This window comes from Microtus ochrogaster, unplaced genomic scaffold (assembly GCF_000317375.1).
Source record: "Microtus ochrogaster isolate Prairie Vole_2 unplaced genomic scaffold, MicOch1.0 UNK111, whole genome shotgun sequence".
Classification (NCBI taxonomy): domain Eukaryota; kingdom Metazoa; phylum Chordata; class Mammalia; order Rodentia; family Cricetidae; genus Microtus; species Microtus ochrogaster.
In genome coordinates, this window is record NW_004949209.1 from 520628 (window position 1) to 539263 (window position 18636).

At 47.8% G+C, this 18636-nt stretch overlaps 1 protein-coding gene across 1 annotated transcript in view; it reads left to right on the forward strand.

Annotated features, from left to right (window-relative positions):
- Cacng3 (calcium voltage-gated channel auxiliary subunit gamma 3) overlaps window positions 1–18271 on the forward strand; it is a 97650-nt gene extending 79379 nt beyond the window's left edge. The window contains exons 2-4 of the mRNA XM_005371511.2: window positions 2694–2777; window positions 10169–10309; window positions 17197–18271. Coding sequence (XP_005371568.1) covers window positions 2694–2777; window positions 10169–10309; window positions 17197–17708 — 737 coding nt within the window. The 3' untranslated portion in view covers window positions 17709–18271. The remainder of the gene's footprint in view (window positions 1–2693; window positions 2778–10168; window positions 10310–17196) is intronic.
- Window positions 18272–18636: the final 365 nt, after the last annotated feature.

Below are 18636 nucleotides of genomic sequence, written 5' to 3' on the forward strand. Positions count from 1 at the left end.
CTCAGACTGAACGCTCTGAGCTCCTGTCACCTCCCACCTTATATTCCTCTCTCTGCCCAACCATATCACACCTGTCTCCACCTCCCTAGTACTGGGATTAAAGGCCTGTGATCCCAAGTGCTGGCATCAAAGGTATGAACTTTGTTTCTCTTTTAGACTGATTTAATCTCGTGTAGCCCAGGGTAGCCTTAAACTCACAGAGATCTGTCTGCTTCAGCCTCCCGAGTGCTGGGATTAAAGGTGTGTGCCACCACTGCCTGGTTTCTATGACTAACTGGTGTGACTAGCTCTACACTCTGAGCTTCAAGCGAGCTTTATTTATTATGGCACAAACAAAACGTTACTGTGTGTGTGAGGGGGGAGGGAGGAGAAAGAGAGAGAGAGAGAGAGAGAGAGAGAGAGAGAGAGAGAGAGAGAGAGAGAACAACTTTGCAGAGTCTGTTCTTTCTTTCCACCAAATGCAGGTCACTGAGATCGTGCAGCAAACATTTATCTACTGTGCCAGTCTGCCAGCCCTCCACCTTATTCTTTGAGACAGGGTCTCTCACTAAACCAAGAGTTCACTAGTTCAGGTAGACAGTCTGGTCAGTAAGCCTTGGGGATTCTCCTGTCTCTCCTGCTACCACTTTCATTACGAGCAGACATCACCACCACCACATTTGTTTTTTCTGTTGTTCTTGGGGGTCAGAGCACAAATCCTCGTGGTTAGCAGCAAGTACTATACCCACTAACCCATCTTTCCACCCGAGAAACAATGTGACGGCTATTATGGTTATGTGCCCAAGCTTCACAAGAATTACACACACATACACATCCATTTCATAGATGGCCATTTCTCATTTAACAGTGACTCACTGAGAAGCATGCCTGGCTCTGCCTGATTCCCCCACCTTCCCGGGACTCTACGCTACACTCTCCTCACCTCCCTGCCTCTGTCTTTGCAGACAGGGAAGAAGGAACACAAGCATCATTTCATGCTGCGCTGTGAGACGTTCTGAATACCGTTTGTCATTTATAAGAACTGACAGAGTCGTTAACTGCCCCAGAGATTGGTTAATTGGCTAGTTAATAAACACCCACAATGATTATCAAACACACACAATGAGTTGAGTCAAGTTTATGCTGGAGAAAGAAAAGAAAGCCGAATGCTGACAGCGCCTCTGTGGATCTGATGAGCTCCACTGGGGGTGGGGAGGGGAATGGGGAGGATGGAGGGAGGGTGACTGTCTTCTCCTGAGGGAGGGGGACTACAAGGACCTGTGGCCAGAATTGGCAGGTCGGAGACAGGAGACTATTCCCAAATGCCCAGGTTGGAATGTTGGCTCTTTGCTTACCCAAGTGACTGAAAGGGAAACTCTCATTTGTCGTCTGCCAAATGGGAAGAAAAAGCAAATTTTCAGTCTGCCTCCCTCTTCCCTCCCCAAGGCAGGATAGGAGAGACAGTCACACCATGCTCTCACACTTCCTAGTTCTTTGACCTTCTAGCATATGATATCTGAAACGTGGAGTATTTCAATCTCTTAGTTTTTTTCAGTGTATTTATTATCTGTTGTCTCTGCTGATATGCTAACTGTGGGTCACTACGACAAATACCTGAGGCAAACTCAGGGGTGTGTGTGTGTGTGTGTGTGTGTGTGTGTGTGTGTGTGTAGGCCTTGATCATGCTAGGCAAGTACTGCCACTGGGCTACCTCGCTCACCTTACTTTCCATTTTTATTTTGAGAGGAGGTCTTGCCCAGTCTCCCAAGTTGGCCTTGACCTTGTTACATATCCTGGACTGGTCTTGAACCTGCAATCCTACTGTTTGTGCCTCCCATGTAGTTGGAATCACAGATATGTACCACAATGCCTGGCATAAATCAACTCTTAAGGAAAAGAACTTTACTGAAGGGCATTCATTCTGAGGTTTCAGGGCATGGTTAATTGGCTCTGTTGTTTGAGGGTTTTGGTGAGACAGAACATGGTGATTTATACTGGGTAAGACATGGGAGAGCGAAGCTGCTTTCTTTGTGGTACGCAGGAAACAAAGCTCCTAAAATCTCCTTCTAAGGCATGCACCCAATGACCTAGTTTCCTGTTCCTGGAATCAAAAGTTCTAGCACCTCCTGCCAATGGCAGAGCTGGGGTGGGAAGCACACATACGTGTGCATGTCTCTGTGTGTCTGTGTGTCTGTCTGTACGTGTGTCTGTGTGTGTGTCTGTGTGTGTCTATATGTGTCTGTATGTGTCTGTGTGCCTGCATATGTGTCCGTGTATGTGTCTGTGTGTGTCTATATGTGTCTGTATGTGCCTTCGTGCCTGCATGTATGTCTGTGTGCGTCTGTGTGTGTCTATATGTGTCTGCATGTGCCTTCGTGCCTGCATGTATGTCTGTGTGTGTCTATATGTGTCTGCATGTGCCTTCGTGCCTGCATGTATGTCTGTGTGCGTCTGTCCATGTGTTAGAAATTGAACTACCACTCAACTCTATTCCCAGTCTCAGTTCTGTCTTTTAATGCATGGGCCTCCCAAGGACATTCAAGGTCCAAACTACAGCAAATAGTTTCTTTTTTTTTTTAATCCTACTTAAACCAGCTGCTGGGCCTCCTACAGCTTCTGATGACCAGGGAAGGACATTCAACACGGAGCTGACCAGCCAGCCTGGGCCCCAGTCACACTCTTCCCTTGGCTCAGGGCCCTGTTTGTCTTCACAGGGGCTTTCCGAGGTGTGTGCAAGAAGATTGACCACTTCCCCGAAGATGCAGACTATGAACAGGACACAGCAGAGTACCTTCTAAGTAAGTTCCCCTGACCTCTCCAGTCTCCCTGGGTGGGAGGGGGGATGAGGAGAGGGTCCCCTGCCATCACCCACTTACCTGTGAGCGTGAGTCTTTTCATTATCTAACTCAGAGTGCAGACATACATTCCCAAGGCTCTGCTGCCGAACTTTCTTTCATTCCAATGAGCTAGAAATAGAAAGGAGAAAGAGCAGATGTATCAGGATTGAAAGGTTCTTTTTAGTCTCCTTAGAAGAAAATCTAAGGAATTCTCTTCAGCTCAGTACAGTTTTCACCTCCTTCAGTGGGTGATTTGAGCTGCTAATGGGCGAGGTGCTGATGGGTGATGTGCTAATGGGCGAGGTGCTAATGGGTGATGCGCTAATGGGCGAGGTGCTAATGGGTGAGGTCCCCAAGGGCAAGGCCTGGCACCGTAAATACGAACCAAACTTCACCTCTCCTTTGACTTCATTGCACTTCCAATCCTATTGGGACAGGGACAGCGTCTCTGTAGGAATTTTCCAAGGTCAATAACCTGGACGTGGCATGGGTTGTTACAAGCATAGCACAGGAGAGTCGGTGCCCTGTGGGGTTGGAATGCGATAGGCAAAGCATTGACCCTATTTGACTTCCTTCCAGTGAGGTTGGTCCTGGGGCCAGCTAGCTCAATAGGTTAACCTTCTTCATCTGGTTTGAAATGGAAATTATGTCATCAGTCTGACAAGGTCACAGAAATTAAAAGAGAGAAGCCAGCAGGGGATCGTGAGGTGGTGTACGTCGCTTCTGGCCTGTCTCATGGGATTAGAAAAAGCAGAGTCAGATGCAGATGGGGCCTTAAGCTGGTCCAGGCACAGGGAGCTTAGCTTGAGATGTCACTGCCATTTCATTAACAACAGGTATCAAGTCCAAGCAGAAGGAAAATTCCAAAGGACTGTCTAATTTGCTGTTTAGGAATGTTAGGGTTAAGACAGTTTTTTGTTATTGTTGTTTAAACTGAGGTTATAAATGAAACCTCCAAGAAATTGTCTTATTCGGGCTTTGTTTATGACTCAGTCATCAAGTATCTTGGGGGTCGTAGTGGGAAGAATACATGCTTAGCATTCAACCCAGGGGTGTGGGGAGAGTGGAAGATAGGAAGAGAGGAAGTGGGAGGGCTGGAGGGAGGGAGAGAATCTAAAACCTGGAGGATGGCATGTCAACTGGACTCCCTCAAAACACAATAGCTTTGAAGCCAATACCAATGGGATTTTCCCAGAATGCCTGTTGTTTATCTGTATCTTTCCTCCCTACTTGAAAGGACCAGTATTATAGCTACGCTATTGGAGACCAAACAGAACTGTGGCTCTCCCTCTACAACTCACAAAGCTGATTTTAAATCCTCTGGAGCGCCCGATTGTTTTTCTGACCATTTCCCCTCCTTCTGGGGGAGAGAGTCCTCTGCTGCTGTGCTCCAGTCTCCTCAGGCCACCTGGCAGCAGCTTCACCAGCAGCCTCAGAATCAGGAGAAGTTTGAGCACGGGCCTTTGCAAGCACACAGGTTCCTTGCCAGGGATTTTAGAATCTCTGACTGCCTCACTCTCTACTCCTGCTGCTGAAGTGAAATATCCTGATTGAGAAGGAACTTAAGCAGGAGGGGTTAGTGTAGCGCCCAGTTCAAGGTAGTTGGTCACATGACGTCCATAGGAGCAAATAAGAAAGGCATGGGTGCATGCCGCTGCTCAGCCCCTCTCTCCACTTACGCTCTCCCACTAAGACGAGGCCCTGCATCTGAGTGCCGCCATCCATATCTGTTGCTATGATGGAATATCAGAGTTGATGTGATTCAGAGAGAAGAGACACTTCTAGTCAGGTGGTAGTGACACACGCCTTTAATCCCAGCACTTGGGAGTCAGAGGAAGGTGGATCTGTGAGTTCGAGGGCAGCCTGGTCTACAGAACAAGTTCCAGGACAGCCAGCAAAGCTACAGAACAAGTTCCAGGATAGCCAGGGATACACAGGGAAACCCTGTCTCAAAAACAAAACAAAACAAAACTGTGCATTACAGAAGAAAAACTTCTTTGGTTGAGTTTTGGAAGCCAGGAAGCCCACAAACATAGTGCTGGTGTCTGCTCAGCCAATGACAAGGGCTTTTTTGTTGTATCATAATGTGGCAGAGGTCATCACATGGAAAGACAAGCAAGTCTGTCAACTCCAGTTGCCCTCCTTCATCTTAAAGCCACCAATGGCTACATCAGAGCCAACCCTTATCTAATCCCAGTTCGCTCCCAAAAGCTCCACCTAGAAATACCATGAGCATATTTTTAGACAAGTCTCCAGGCACAAGAATTTTGAGGGACACAGTTAACCATAATAGCATCATAGAGAGCTAATTAATAAGACTGAGGTTATGTCGACAGAAGACTTCCAGTAACATGACGTGAAGGGCAGCAAAGTCAACTCTATTGCCAATGATGAAGTTGCACTCAATTGAGCTTACCTCTGACTCTCAAGGGAGAGGGTTGCCAAGCCGTCCGTGCACACACACACACACACACACACACACACACACACACACACGACACTCTTTAGACCAGAGCAGAAAAACAACAAGTTTATTTAATGTGCTGCAGATATGACAGAAAGACAACAATTGTCAGCATAAGGTGCTGGACTGCTTGTGGTGGGGGTGGGGTCTCATTTTGGAGCTGCCGTCATTCATTTGCATAGGGATAAGGTAAGCCACTATCTCCCAATGTCCTGCCCTGCATTCCCCACCATGCAAATGAGGGCAAATCTGATTGGTTGATGTTCATCCCTAGCCACAGATGGCTTTACAGAAGGCAGAGGTATCTCTGATGTGTGGATTGTTCACTATCCACTATTCTGCCAAAAGAAGCTAGCTCAGTTTCCTGTCTTAGAGATGCTTTCTGGACCAAGCTGTCTTTGAAGAGCTGCTCTCTTTCTGGCTCAGTCACAGCCCTGCTTCCATACACAGCACATACATGTGTCAGACACACCTTTGGGGTGTATGTGTCAGGGCACAGAGGGGCTTTTTTGTGTGTTGTTTTTCAAGACAGGGTTTCTCTGCATTACTAGGCTGTCCTGGAATTCACTCTGTAGATCAGGCTGGCATTGAACTCACAGAGATTCTCCTGTCTCTGTCTCCCAAGTGCTGGTATCAAAGGTGTGAGCCACCACTGCCAAGATCTTAATTTACCCTGAGTGACCTTGAAGTAACCCTGAAGCCCAATCAGGCCTTAAACTTGTGTTCCCCCTGCCTGAGTCTCTTTAATAGTGTGGCTAACAGGCCTATGCCACCAGGTCAGTCCAAATATACACTTTTATAATCAACCTTATCACTTCCAATGCTGGGAACATGTCCTTGGGGCACATTTCAAAGGTTAATCATTTTTTTTAATTAAAAAAATCTTTTAATCAAATAAACTCATTACATTGAATATTCAAGCAAACCCTGCCAAATCACAAAGCAAATGGTCTTTTTAAAGGTTGGTTCAGACTAGCAATATAGCTCAGAGATTAAAGGGGCCTGGCTCCAAGCTTGACAAACTGAGCTCCATCTCAGAATCCACGCAGTGGAAGGAGAAAACTGACTCCTACAAATTATCTTCTGACCACCAAACACACACATATGTGCACATGTGCACACACACACGCGCGCACACACACACAATTTTTAGTGGTATCCAGTACAAAAGACCATTTGCAAGCCCATACGTCAAACATAGAAACTTTTAGGAATTATTGATGAATTACTCCCAGGATTGGACCCATTACCCTACACCCCACACTTAGGATGCCAGCACCAACTTCACTGGGATCATATTCTACCTGAGGACCAAAATTACCATGAGGACACTCTCGACCCCCTCTGAGTGCTAAGGTGAAGGGAAACCCATCTCCACTGCAAGCTCTGAAGTTTTACTGGAATGAACTAGTAATCAAGATTCTCAATTGGAGATGAGGTTTGCAAATGTGTGGATGTGGGCAAGGGATGAAATCACATCATGTCGGAAGGTCACCAGAGCACGAATGCTGATGATCTAACATGACTTAGAAACTTAGAGACTCCTTTATTCCACTGGGGAAGGAGGTATGGGGAAAGTAGATAGCTTTCCTTCAAACCCAACAGACCTAGTAAATATGCAACGGCCCGGAACAAACGCTGACACCAGAGCACACAATGAGGTGTAAATGATTCTCCGTGGAATGGAAGCAGAGGCAGCCATGGCTGACAAACAGAAGTCTGTCCAGGTGTGTCAGCAGACTGTCCTCTTCCTGTGAAATGAGTTTAGGTAATAGAAACTCCAGGAAGAGGCCAGAGTAATTCTTTCCCCTTTGGTGGGTCCAGACGTTCGACAGATAAGAGAATCTCACGGAAAACCTCTGCTAGGATTTGGAAGCAGAGGTATGACGGTAGGCGGGGGAGATTGATACAAGTTCAGAGGAACCGCGATGCTGGGCCTGCTTTTCGAAAGGCATTTTATCTACTTGAAAGCAAATTCCTCAGCATGCCAAAACAAAAAGTCAAAACAAAACAAAAACCCACTTGTTTTTTAAGTTATCATTCTCTTAGCCCCCAACACAATCCTGGGCAGTAGGAAAGCTAGCCAGGGCAGGCCATCAGTTCAGGGGGGACAGATCTAATCCTGTCCTTCCAGGGCCCAGGACCCCCACCCACCATGCCTCTCTTTTTTCCCACCAGTTCTTCAGGCAGTTTAAAAAGCCTCCTAAAATGTCACCATGGGAACAGAGGGGTGGGAGGGACACAGCTATCCAGGACCCCGGATTGCCCAGGCCTCCATCCTGAGACATGTTAAAGCAAATACTGAAGCCCCCATCTCTTCTACCTTAAGAGAACCCACTCCTCTGGGCCCTGTCCCTGCAGCCGGTTACCACTAAACACACAACCAACCTAAACTGGTCACAGTATTTTGAAAGAGTTTTGACTTTTAGGTCTGAACAATGGAGGTGGCTAGAGCTAAGTCATGTGACTGTGAGGAACGTGAACTCAGCTCTGAACCTCCCAGGGTCAAAATAAGCTCTGTGTCTGCCTGTGCCAGCCCATTCTGCTCCTCTGGCAGGCAGTAAGATGCCACCATTCACTGCCCGCTGAGAGCAAACGTGGCAGGTGGTTATGAATCTTCTCCTCATGGCTCGCATGGGAGCCATAAGCTCATATCTCCACATAGAAAAATATTGCCTGGCCAAGCAGTGGTAGCACACACCTTTAATTCCAGCACTCAGGAGGCAGAGGCAGGAGGATCTCTGTGAGTTCGAGGCCAGCTTGGTCTACAAGAGCTAGTTCCAGGATAGGCTCCAAAGCTACATAGAAACCCTGTCTCGAAACAAAAGAAAACATTGCCTGAATTCAATTGCTTACCTTCGTTGGTTCACTGCCCTAGTCCAAGCCGTGCCAGCTGGATCTCTGCAATCCTGTCAATTACTCAGGGCCCAACCCAAGGAAAAGTCCTTCTCACTTGAATTTTTAAACCACTGTGTAACAAGACGCCTCCTAGTTTGACTTTGCACAAGGCCCTGCAAACTATGTGAGTGGCCCCGACTGTGGTCTTTACTAGAGCGTAAACCCCATTAAGGATGGAGCCCGCGACTTTTTATATGCGGATGAGCCCAGAGTCCATTCCGGCTCTATGTCCAGGCCTGACCATACTGCAGCCGGAAGAAGCTGGTGCTGCCTTTATTGACTGTTTAAGGGGAACTTTACTCAGGAGGCCCAAAAAGACACTCTTAATGCCCTACACGAACACCTCCCGCCAGGGCTGCTGTTGAGAATGAAACAGTCCCTCATGAGAGCTTAAGCTCCTCCCTCTGGTCAGGCAGTCTCCACATTCCCGGGATGGCCCTGCCTCCCTCAGTTATCCTCTGTCTGGGCATCTGGACCCAAGCACTCACCAGTCAGCTCTTTCTACTCCTCCAGGTGGTTCACGGGCAGGAGAGTGAGAGCAAACACACCATTAATAATGTATGTGTGCAGATTAACTTAGAACAAACCAGCCATTAGCCACACAGAGGCGCTTGCTCCTTTCTGTAGCATGAGATACAGGATGCTCTAACTGCTCTCCTGCCCCCCACCAATGCCAGAAACACACAGTCAGTCCCTGACTTAGGGCATTTCATTTGGGGGCCTGCAAAGCCTACAGCGGTTTGAAAGCAAAACGAGCTCGGTAGAGCCGCGTTTCACATTTAAAACTTGGGTCTGTTCCTAAGCCCGCACGCAGTATGTGAAATGATTCTCTCATGATGTATGGCCACAGCCGTCTCGGCTCCCAGTCAGCCTGCCCGCTGAGGGGAGCCGGCCAACACTCAGTGGTGTACCATGTCGCCGTGAGGTTCTCTCACGGTGTAGGACATGCCTGCTGCACCCACAGTATTCTCAGTGCCCTAAGGTTCATAAGGATGCACCCCGTTTAGAGTTGAGGATTCGGTCATGTGTGCCCTTTATTCTAGCTAGGATCATACGACTCCTGCCGTGGATCCTTCAGGCCTCTCCAGGATCCAGGAAGCCACCGGGTTCACAGCAGGGACCCAGGGTCTCCTGACCAGCATCCCCTCCAAGGACAGCGCTGTGCCTTTAAGGTCCTTAAGTGTTTCCACTGCTGCATCCCTGGCACCTGGCAGGGTGCCTGGCATCTAGTAGGCGCTTAATAAATATTTCTTGAGTGAATACATAAATTCATTTAATCATTCTGTGACTAAATGGGCTTTGAATGGGTATTGCCAGGCTCTTTACTATGCAAATACAGGTGTTTAAGATTCTGCATTTTGATGAGCTGCAAATGGGCTGACAGGAATCCCTGCATTCAAGACGGCCTGCATAATTTGTGGGCCCAGGTGTAAAACGAAGATCCTGAGTTCCAGGCTCAAAGGACAGACCCAAAAGATTTTCAATCAACCCCCGGCCCGCCAGGTTCTATTACCATTGTTTGTTTATAATTACTGTTTAATGTTGCCCTCTGTCGGGCACAGGAATACCCTCCAAGTAAGTGAAACCTCGCCCAAGGATCTGGGGCTCCCAGCTAAGTCTGATTCTCCCCATGTACACTCCCAGACCCCCATCAGAGACGAAGGGTGATCTGGCTGCTTGGCTGAGGCAGGAGAGAACAACACTCCACCGCAGGTGGGCCCTGTGTGACTCTAGGCTTCAAGCACCTAGATATAATTTACAATGCATACAGCTGGTAACATTGCTTAGACTTTCAAGATGTCCGCCGCCAAGCGCCGGGCCTCCCGAACACAGGCCCCTGAGTGGCTGGCACCAGTCTCACACCCCGATGGGATGTGTGGACTTCTCTCCCGTTCTGCACGGTCCAGTTTGCAGACACCCGACGACCGCAGCAGGGGAGTCTCAGGACTGACAGGAGCATAGCCTGAACCGTCTCTCCTTCCCTCCGCAGGGGCTGTGAGGGCCTCCAGCGTCTTCCCCATCCTCAGTGTCACACTGCTGTTCTTTGGGGGGCTCTGTGTGGCCGCCAGCGAGTTCCACCGCAGCAGGCACAGCGTCATCCTCAGCGCAGGCATCTTCTTCGTCTCTGCAGGTGAGCATCTTGCCTAGGCCCTGAGATCTCCCCAGACGACAAACCAAAGCTGGAGCCAACACACAGGAAATACATGGAGGGGACAGGATGTAAAGATCTATTGAGACAGCGGGACAGAGAGAGAGAGACTAACCAAATGGCAGCCGAGCATGGTGGTGCATGTCTAGAAAACCAACACTGTGGATGCTGAGTCACTAATTACAGGCTACCCTGGGTTACAGAGTGGAACTCCAAAGAGAGAGGAGAGGAGGGAAGAGGGAAGGAAAGACAAGAAAGAAGCCTAGAGAAAGAGAGAGAAGGGAGAAGAGGGAGAAAGGAGATGGGGGCAGGGAGAAGAGTTTTGAGACATTTGTTTGCCAGTCAACTGCTGTTCACAGCCCTTTAAGCATTTGAGTTCCCATACCCTCCCAAGCATTCATGGCGGGAACTAAAGCAATAGTTCCAGATGTCCTTGGGGAAGACCCCTCAGCCATCCACAGTGGCTCTGAGCAGCACGAAGTGCAGGGTGACCAGGAGACGAGGGACTGCCTTCCGAAGCTCGCCCTAGTTCTCTGCCTTATCTTATTACCCACCCCTTCCCCTCCTCATCCCTCTCCTTCCTCGGTTCCCACCATTCCTTTCAGGTCTCTGTCCTCTCTTCCCACCACTCCCTGCTCCAGGCAGGTCCACACCAACTGGATGAAAGGCTTTAGAGAAGCAGAGAACACGGCAAGCTTTTCATCCTTTTTCTCAGTGCTGCGACAAAGTGCCCGACAAAGTGCTGTCTGGAGAAGAAAGGGTTTCTTTCCATTCATAGTGTGAGGGTACAGCCCATCACAGTGAAGAAAGCAAGGCAGCAGGACCATGAGACAGCCGGTCACATTGTGCCCACAGACGGGAAGTGGGGAGAGATAGCTGGTTCTGAAATTGCTGTCTTCATTTTAATTCAGTTCAGGACCCCAGACCTGAGGAGGACCAGATGGTGTCCTCCAAATTTAGGGTAGGTCTGCCTACCTTAATTAACACAGCCTAGAAAGTCCCTTGCAGATATGCTCAGGTGTGCTTCCGAGATGATTCTCAAAACTGTCAAGTTGACAGTTATTAACCACCCTGGCAGGAGTAGGGGAAGATGGCTTTGGTGGTGATCTTCAAACTTTGCTGTAGAGTGGTCCTCTCTTACACACAAGGGACGCTCTCCAAGAACCCTAATGAAAGCTGAAACCGAAGAGTAGCACCAAATCCTATAGCACTATACTCACTCTGTAAAAACACACTTATTAAAGTGCAATTTATACATTCAGGTATAATAAGAACTTAATAATAAAAATACAGGAATCATAATAAATTGTAACAAGGTTATTTAATATTAATATGAACGACTCCTTTCTGGAATTTCCTTGCACTATTTCCAGACCAAAGATGGCTGTTGATAAGTGACGCTTTGAAATTTGAGTTCTAGCTCTACCTGTGTGGCCTTGGGAACCATCACAACATCCGGGAACTTGACTTCCTCACCTCCAACATGGCAAACAGCGATGGTTCCCATTTTGCAGAGCTGGCAGAAGGGCACTGGGCATGCAAGTCATGATGTTATGTTCTACTGCTGGAAAAGCAGCAACTAATGCCAAGCATGCAGCCCAGCATCTGGTTGCTCAGCATCCTGGTTCCCTATCATACCTTGCACAGACTCTTTCCCCCATTTCTTCCCCTTCTATTGAGTGAGTAAGACAGACAGTACCTCGCTCCAACCTCCAAGAACCCATTGAAGCTGCAGACCATGCAGAAAGTCGTGTCCTTGCCCCAGGGAAACAAGGGCAGCTGGAGGTAGCTATGACTTCTGACCATGGTCTGTGGTGACAGATGTTAACTGGGAAACCCAACAGCTTAACTGGCTTTGAGGAATGTTCCTCCCCCTGGTGGCCCTGTCCTGGCTCTCGCTGACCAACCAGGAGAATCTGCACCAATGTTGTGTTGATGTGACAGTTTCCAAAAAAATGAGATAAGATCATTATTTTGTTCCCCCAGGGGATTGTTAGGGAAGAGTGTCATCAGCTACTCGCTTTTCAGGGAAATACTGTGAGGGATGACAGGGTAGATGCAGGGGACCATGAGAGCCCTGGGGGGATGCTTGCCTAAGATTAGACCTCTCCACTGGTCTCCCCCTGGAGCCCCAAGAGCCTCAAATTTTCTACCTATAAAATAACAGTGTTGGAAGACACCATGCTCCTCGAGGCCCTTAATGGTGCTAAGGTTAATGGTTTCATTATAACTTTTTATTGGGCACTTACTGTGTCCTAGGCCTGATAACAAGGTCCAAATGCATGAAGCCCAGTGCTTCCCTCTTCAATAATCTAGTCGGGTAGAATCAAGCAAGTCACTAAACTGCTCCGTGTCTCAGTTTCCCCGATCTAAAAGTCAGGGTAATAATGACCCTGCCTCTGGAGGCTGTTTAAAGGATTAGATGAGTTGGTACACATAACTGAGCCTAGAACCATGACTGGCACCCAGTATGGCTCAACACAAAGTAACTGTAATGTGCTTTGTGTGTTTGATATGTCTATCAACTCCATTCATTCATTAATGCAACAAATATACCCTGTGTTCTTCTTTTGGGTCAGGCTCTGGGCTAGAAGGTGGAGCAATAGCGATGAGCCAGTATCTTGTCCCTATCCTCAAGAAGCTTACATTTTGATTGGAAAAGCTATTGACCTCATTACTGAAATCTCAACACGCCCCCCCCCCGGGGGGGGCTAAGAATCGTGGGTTCAGATTCTGATTTTTATCATTTCCTAGTTTGTGTTGACCTGGAAACCTACTAATCTATGTTGTTTCCCTGTCTATGGAAGGGAATTCTTATTTCAAAGCAGACATATTGCAGGGATTCATTAAACCAATGAAGGAAAGAGTCTGCATAGCGAGGGCCATGGAGCTAAGCACTACTGCGCTTGCCTAGCATGCTCCAGGCCCTGGGTACCCTCACCAGCACCATAAAATAAATAGATCAAGTCACCAAAGACTCCTTCTAGCACCCTGCTCATAATGAATGACTGACAAGTCACCTGGCGTCCTGCCTCTTTAAACTAGTTTGACATTTGAGCGTCTTTATGAACTTTCCTACTCTTCCCTCCCCCTCTGCAAAGCCCTCTTTTCTAGGACTTTCTAAACTTTGTCACCCATATTTTCCTGCTGTCACAGGGGAGAGAGGGAACATGGCCCTGGGCACTCAGGGCATCAGTGAGCTGAAGCATCTTTGAAGTCAGTTTCCCATCTCCCTGAAAAATTCATGTGGACTCTGCTTTCTCCTCCTTATATCCATGTTCATTTTAATATAAAAGCATGTGTCTTCCACTAACCATGCAGGCAAATTGACACTCGGAGAAGAGAAGCCATTTTTCATCCTGGGGTGGGTGGTCCTCGCAGCCTGACAAAGCCATATCTGTCATCTCCCGTATCAGAGGTACCAGATCAGACTGTGCTGCCTACCTGAGAGAAATTGTGCCAGGAAAAAGCCAGGAGAAAACAGGGCAGAGGCAAAACTTGACCCTTCCCTGCTAGGGTCAAGTCCTAGATGGACTATGACCAGATTCATATGCAAAATATTTGTAATCCCATACGCATGTGCACCAGTCAATCAGAATGGTGGTACTAGAGCAACTCTGCTAGGCAAAGCTTTTTTTTAAGTTTTAAGGTTTACTTTATTTTTATTTGTGTGTGTGTGTGTGTGTGCGCGCATGTGTGTGTACGTGCGTGGGGGGGGTGTGGGTTGAGTGCCTGCAGAGGCCAGAAGAGGAGCTGGGATCCCCTAGAGCTGGAGTTATAAGTAGCTATAAGCCACCAGACATGGGTGCTAAGAACTGAACTCGGGTCCTCAGGAAGAGCAGCAAACCATCTCTGCAGCCTCGAGACAGAACTTTCGATGACCCTGTAGTTGTTTAACTTTGGGGATACCTTGAGAAGTACATGGCAGTCAAGAAGTGGAGGGAGGACTCACCAGGTTATTCATCATCTGGTACAGGGGCCTGCAAAGAGGGACAGGCTCCATATAGTGCTGCCCAATTATATAGGGACAATTTATTTTTTTTTGTTTTGTTTTTTTTTTTTTTTTTATTTTTTATTTTTTTTAAATTTATTTATTTATTGAGGATTTCTGCCTCCTCCCCGCCACCGCCTCCCATTTCCCTCCCCCTCCCCCATTAAGTCCCTCTCCCTCCTCAGCTTGAAGAGCCATCAGGGTTCCCTGACCTGTGGGAAGTCCAAGGACCGCCCACCTCCATCCAGGTTTAATAAGTTGAGCATCCAAACCGCCCAGGCCCCCCCAAAGCCAGCACGTGCAGTAGGATCAAAAACCCATTGCCCTTGTTCTTGAGTTCTCTGTAGTTATAGGGACAATTTAAAGGCAAGAGGACAGTTGGTGCCCCTGCTCCCTCGGTCATCACTGGCAGCAAACCCGGGGTCCTCATGTAAAAAGACAAAAAGAGACATTTCCCCTTTGGAGCAGTATAGTGAGTCAGGCAACTGAAAGTAAGCAGGGCCCTGAGCATTGCTCCTTCTTATGATTGCCCAGGGAATCAGTTTTTCTCCCTAATGGGTAGGCAGCTGGCTATTCCCAGTGTAGCCTGTTGGCATTTGAGAGAAGTAAGTGTATTTCTAAGCTGAGGTTCTAGAGAAACATAACCTCTCACACATCTGAGAGGTAAGCAATCCAGTACAGGCTGTCGGGATTTGCACACTAAAGAAACAAACAACCCCTGAGTTACTCAGCCCAAGGACCTAGAAGCCCCTCCTTCCCTACCTGTGCTGGAGGCCCAGCAGCTCCCTGGAAAAAGCTGGTGTTGAGTCATCATTGTTGAAAGACCAAAGAAGCTGAAGTCTGCTGTCCAGGGATGGTGACAACAGCAACAGATGCACTCACACAGGGTAGAGTTTGTATGTCTGCTCTGACTGGGTCCTCTGCCCCCAGTTTAGTAGATGGCATCATTAAAATTCAGGGAGATTGGCCTGGCAGTGGTGGTGCATGCCTTTAATGCGTTTAATCCCAACACTCAGGAGGCAGAGGCAGGCCGATCTCTGTGAGTTTGAGGCCAGCCTGGTCTGCAAGAGCTAGTTCCAGGACAGGCTCCAAAGCTACACAGAGAAACCCTGTCTGGAAAAAATAAAATAAAAATAATTCAGGGAGATCATTCTTGATGTAGGTGTTCTTTCATTGGTTAATTAATAAAAAAACTTCTTGGCCTGATAGGTCAGAACATAGGTGGGTGGAGTAGACAGAACAGAATGATGGGAAGAAGGGAAGTAAGGCAATCGCCATGCCTCTCCTCTCTGGGTCAGATGCCATGGAACCAGCCACTAGGTCAGACATGCTGAATCTTTCCCGGTAAGCCACCACTTCGTGGTGCTACACAGATTATTAGAAATGGGTTAAGCAAGATGTGAGAATTAGCCAATAAGCCATTCTAATGGGCCAGGCAGTGTTTAAATGAATACAATTTGTGTGTTGTTATTTCGGGTGTAAAGCTAGCCGTGTGGGAGCCGGGCGGGATGAAAAGCAGGCCTGCTCGCCTCATCACTACACATTCTGTTAGTACAGACCACATGAGCCCAGCCACATCCTTTGCTAGTCCTAGACATGTTTTTTACAACGTGGGGATTGAACTAAGCCTTTATATACGTTAGACAAGTGCTCTAGCTTAGCATGCAATGTCTCTGCTACTTCTGGACTTTTTTGTTCTTTTTGTTATTATTTTGTTTTGAGACAGGCTCTCTCTCTCTCTCTCTCTCTCTGTGTGTGTGTGTGACTCTGGCTATCCTGAAACTTGCTATCCAGACCAAACTGGTCTCAAAATCACAGAGCTCTCCCCGTCTCTGTCACCCTAGTGCTGGAATTAGAGGTATACACCACCATGCCAAGCTTCTAGACACTTCTTAATCAGTCACATTGATAATCAAGACAGCAGAGTGAGTCTTTCTGTTCCCTAATTCCTAGTATGCCAACAATAGCAGACCTAACGTGTATTGTAATCTCTGCAGGAAAAAAAAAGACTTGGAGGTCATGGGTATAGCTCAGTGGTAGAATACTCGTCAAGTACATACCAAGCTCTAAGTTCCATTTCAGTATCGACCCCCTCCCCCCCCAAAAAAAGACTTGTTCAGTGACCATCTTTCTTCCTCCAGAGGACCATCACCCTCCCAAGTCCAACTCCACACTATGTGTGTGTTCACTAATCCCTCATCGACATCTCCAGCTTCGTAGATCTGACAAGCCCTCCTCCCTAGCAGGTTCCCTGCTGCTCCAGACGCTACCAGCCTCACCAGAATCCGCGCTATGCCTTTGCGAGTCATTCTCTGTCCCTTCTCCCACACTTCATAGTCTACAGCTTCGCCTCTCCTGTCCATTGTCAGGCTCCTGCTCAAATGCCACCTGCTCTTCAGGCACTTGTCTCTCTCCTCTCCTTTGTTCCCGAGCTGTCTCCTGTGCACCTTTGGTAGGGTCCTTGCTGTATTATGCTCTAATTGCATTTACATGTCAGTCTCTCCAGCTACTCGTGAAAAATTCAAGGTCAGGGACATGTAGCTTGTTAATTTTGCCATCCTTGTGAGTTAGTGTCAAGATTAAGTGGTAGTGGAATGGGTTATTTCAAAGGGAGAATGAGTGCATTCTGGGTTCTATGGTGCTTGCTATGAGTAGACAATGTCTTTTTAAACTGTCTGGCCTGCCCAGGATTGAGCATCAGAATCCGTCATTTCCCAACAGACAACCCTTACAGGAAGAGCTCAGCTGTGGGATCTCCTGGCCATAAGCCATTGCCTCCCCTTCTTGCTATAGCCACACGTTACTATTTGAAAACTAAAAAATGGCTGTTGCCTCTGAGGCTTCATAGAATGCATGTTTTCTTTTCCCTTTCTCTCAGGGCTAAGCAACATCATCGGCATCATAGTTTATATCTCCGCCAATGCTGGAGACCCTGGGCAAAGGGACTCTAAAAAGGGCTACTCCTACGGCTGGTCCTTTTATTTTGGAGCCTTCTCTTTTATCATCGCGGAAATTGTGGGTGTGGTCGCTGTGCACATCTACATTGAGAAGCATCAGCAGTTGCGTGCCAGGTCCCATTCGGAGCTCCTGAAGAAGTCTACGTTTGCCCGCCTACCACCCTACAGGTATAGATTCCGAAGACGGTCAAGTTCTCGCTCCACTGAGCCTAGATCCCGAGATCTGTCTCCCATCAGCAAAGGCTTCCACACCATGCCTTCCACTGACATCTCCATGTTCACCCTCTCCCGGGACCCCTCTAAGCTTACCATGGGGACCCTCCTCAACTCTGACCGGGACCATGCTTTTCTACAGTTCCACAATTCCACACCCAAAGAGTTCAAAGAGTCGTTGCATAACAATCCAGCCAACAGACGTACTACGCCTGTCTGAGCTGACCTCTGACCTCTGTCCCGCTGCCCAGCACAGCCTTGGGGGAAGTGTACACAGATGTCTCTAAGGTTGCATGGCATGGTCCTCGTGATGGTATCACTTCTTACCAAGAACGAAACCAAATGGACTCAACTCCCTCCCACACTGGTCCCTCATGCCCAGACCTTAACCCATCCACTTCCTCTACCTTTTCTCGCTCGTCCCTTAATGTTACCCCTCTCTGTGTATCTGTGCCAGGTGTTTCCTTTTCTTTTATTTTCTGTTTTCCTTCTTTGCTGGAAGGACCACAGCATTCTTCCCTCCTTGGGAAAGGACTTTACTAAAAGTCAAAGGTATGGTCATAGCAGTGGGGGGGATTTCCAAAGCCCCATCAGTTGTATGCATAGCTGTCCCCATTGTCCACCCTCACAAGCTCTCGGGAAACCCACCCCACAGGTGGCCCTGAGAAAGGCATTTACCTTTAAGTGTTAGACAAACATGACCAGAAATCAAAGACGTCCGTGCCCTGAAGCAGTTAATGTAATAAGCACTTGTGTTATTAAAGGTTCTTGCCTTGTAACCAACGGAGCTTGGGGGTGTTTTGTCTTGGTTTGTTTTCTGGCTATTTCCTATACACATTTGTTCTCCTAGCACCAGCATGGCTCGTGTCTCTCTTAGAAACCACACTTTTCTGGTCCTCTCTCTAGTCATCAGTAATGATCCCCGCCCTCTTTCACTCAAGGCCAGTGAGATCTTCTCTGCAGACTTTTCCTGCCACTTGATCCCCTAGAGGCTTCTCGGAAGAGGTGAAGATCTAACTCTGACCTTCAAGCATAGTCTCCTCACCTGAAGCAGAATTGCAAAGCTAAGATAACATTTGTATATGTAATCATTGGTGATTATAAAGAATGCATGCATGCATTTGTGTATCTTTTTTTTTTTTTTTTTG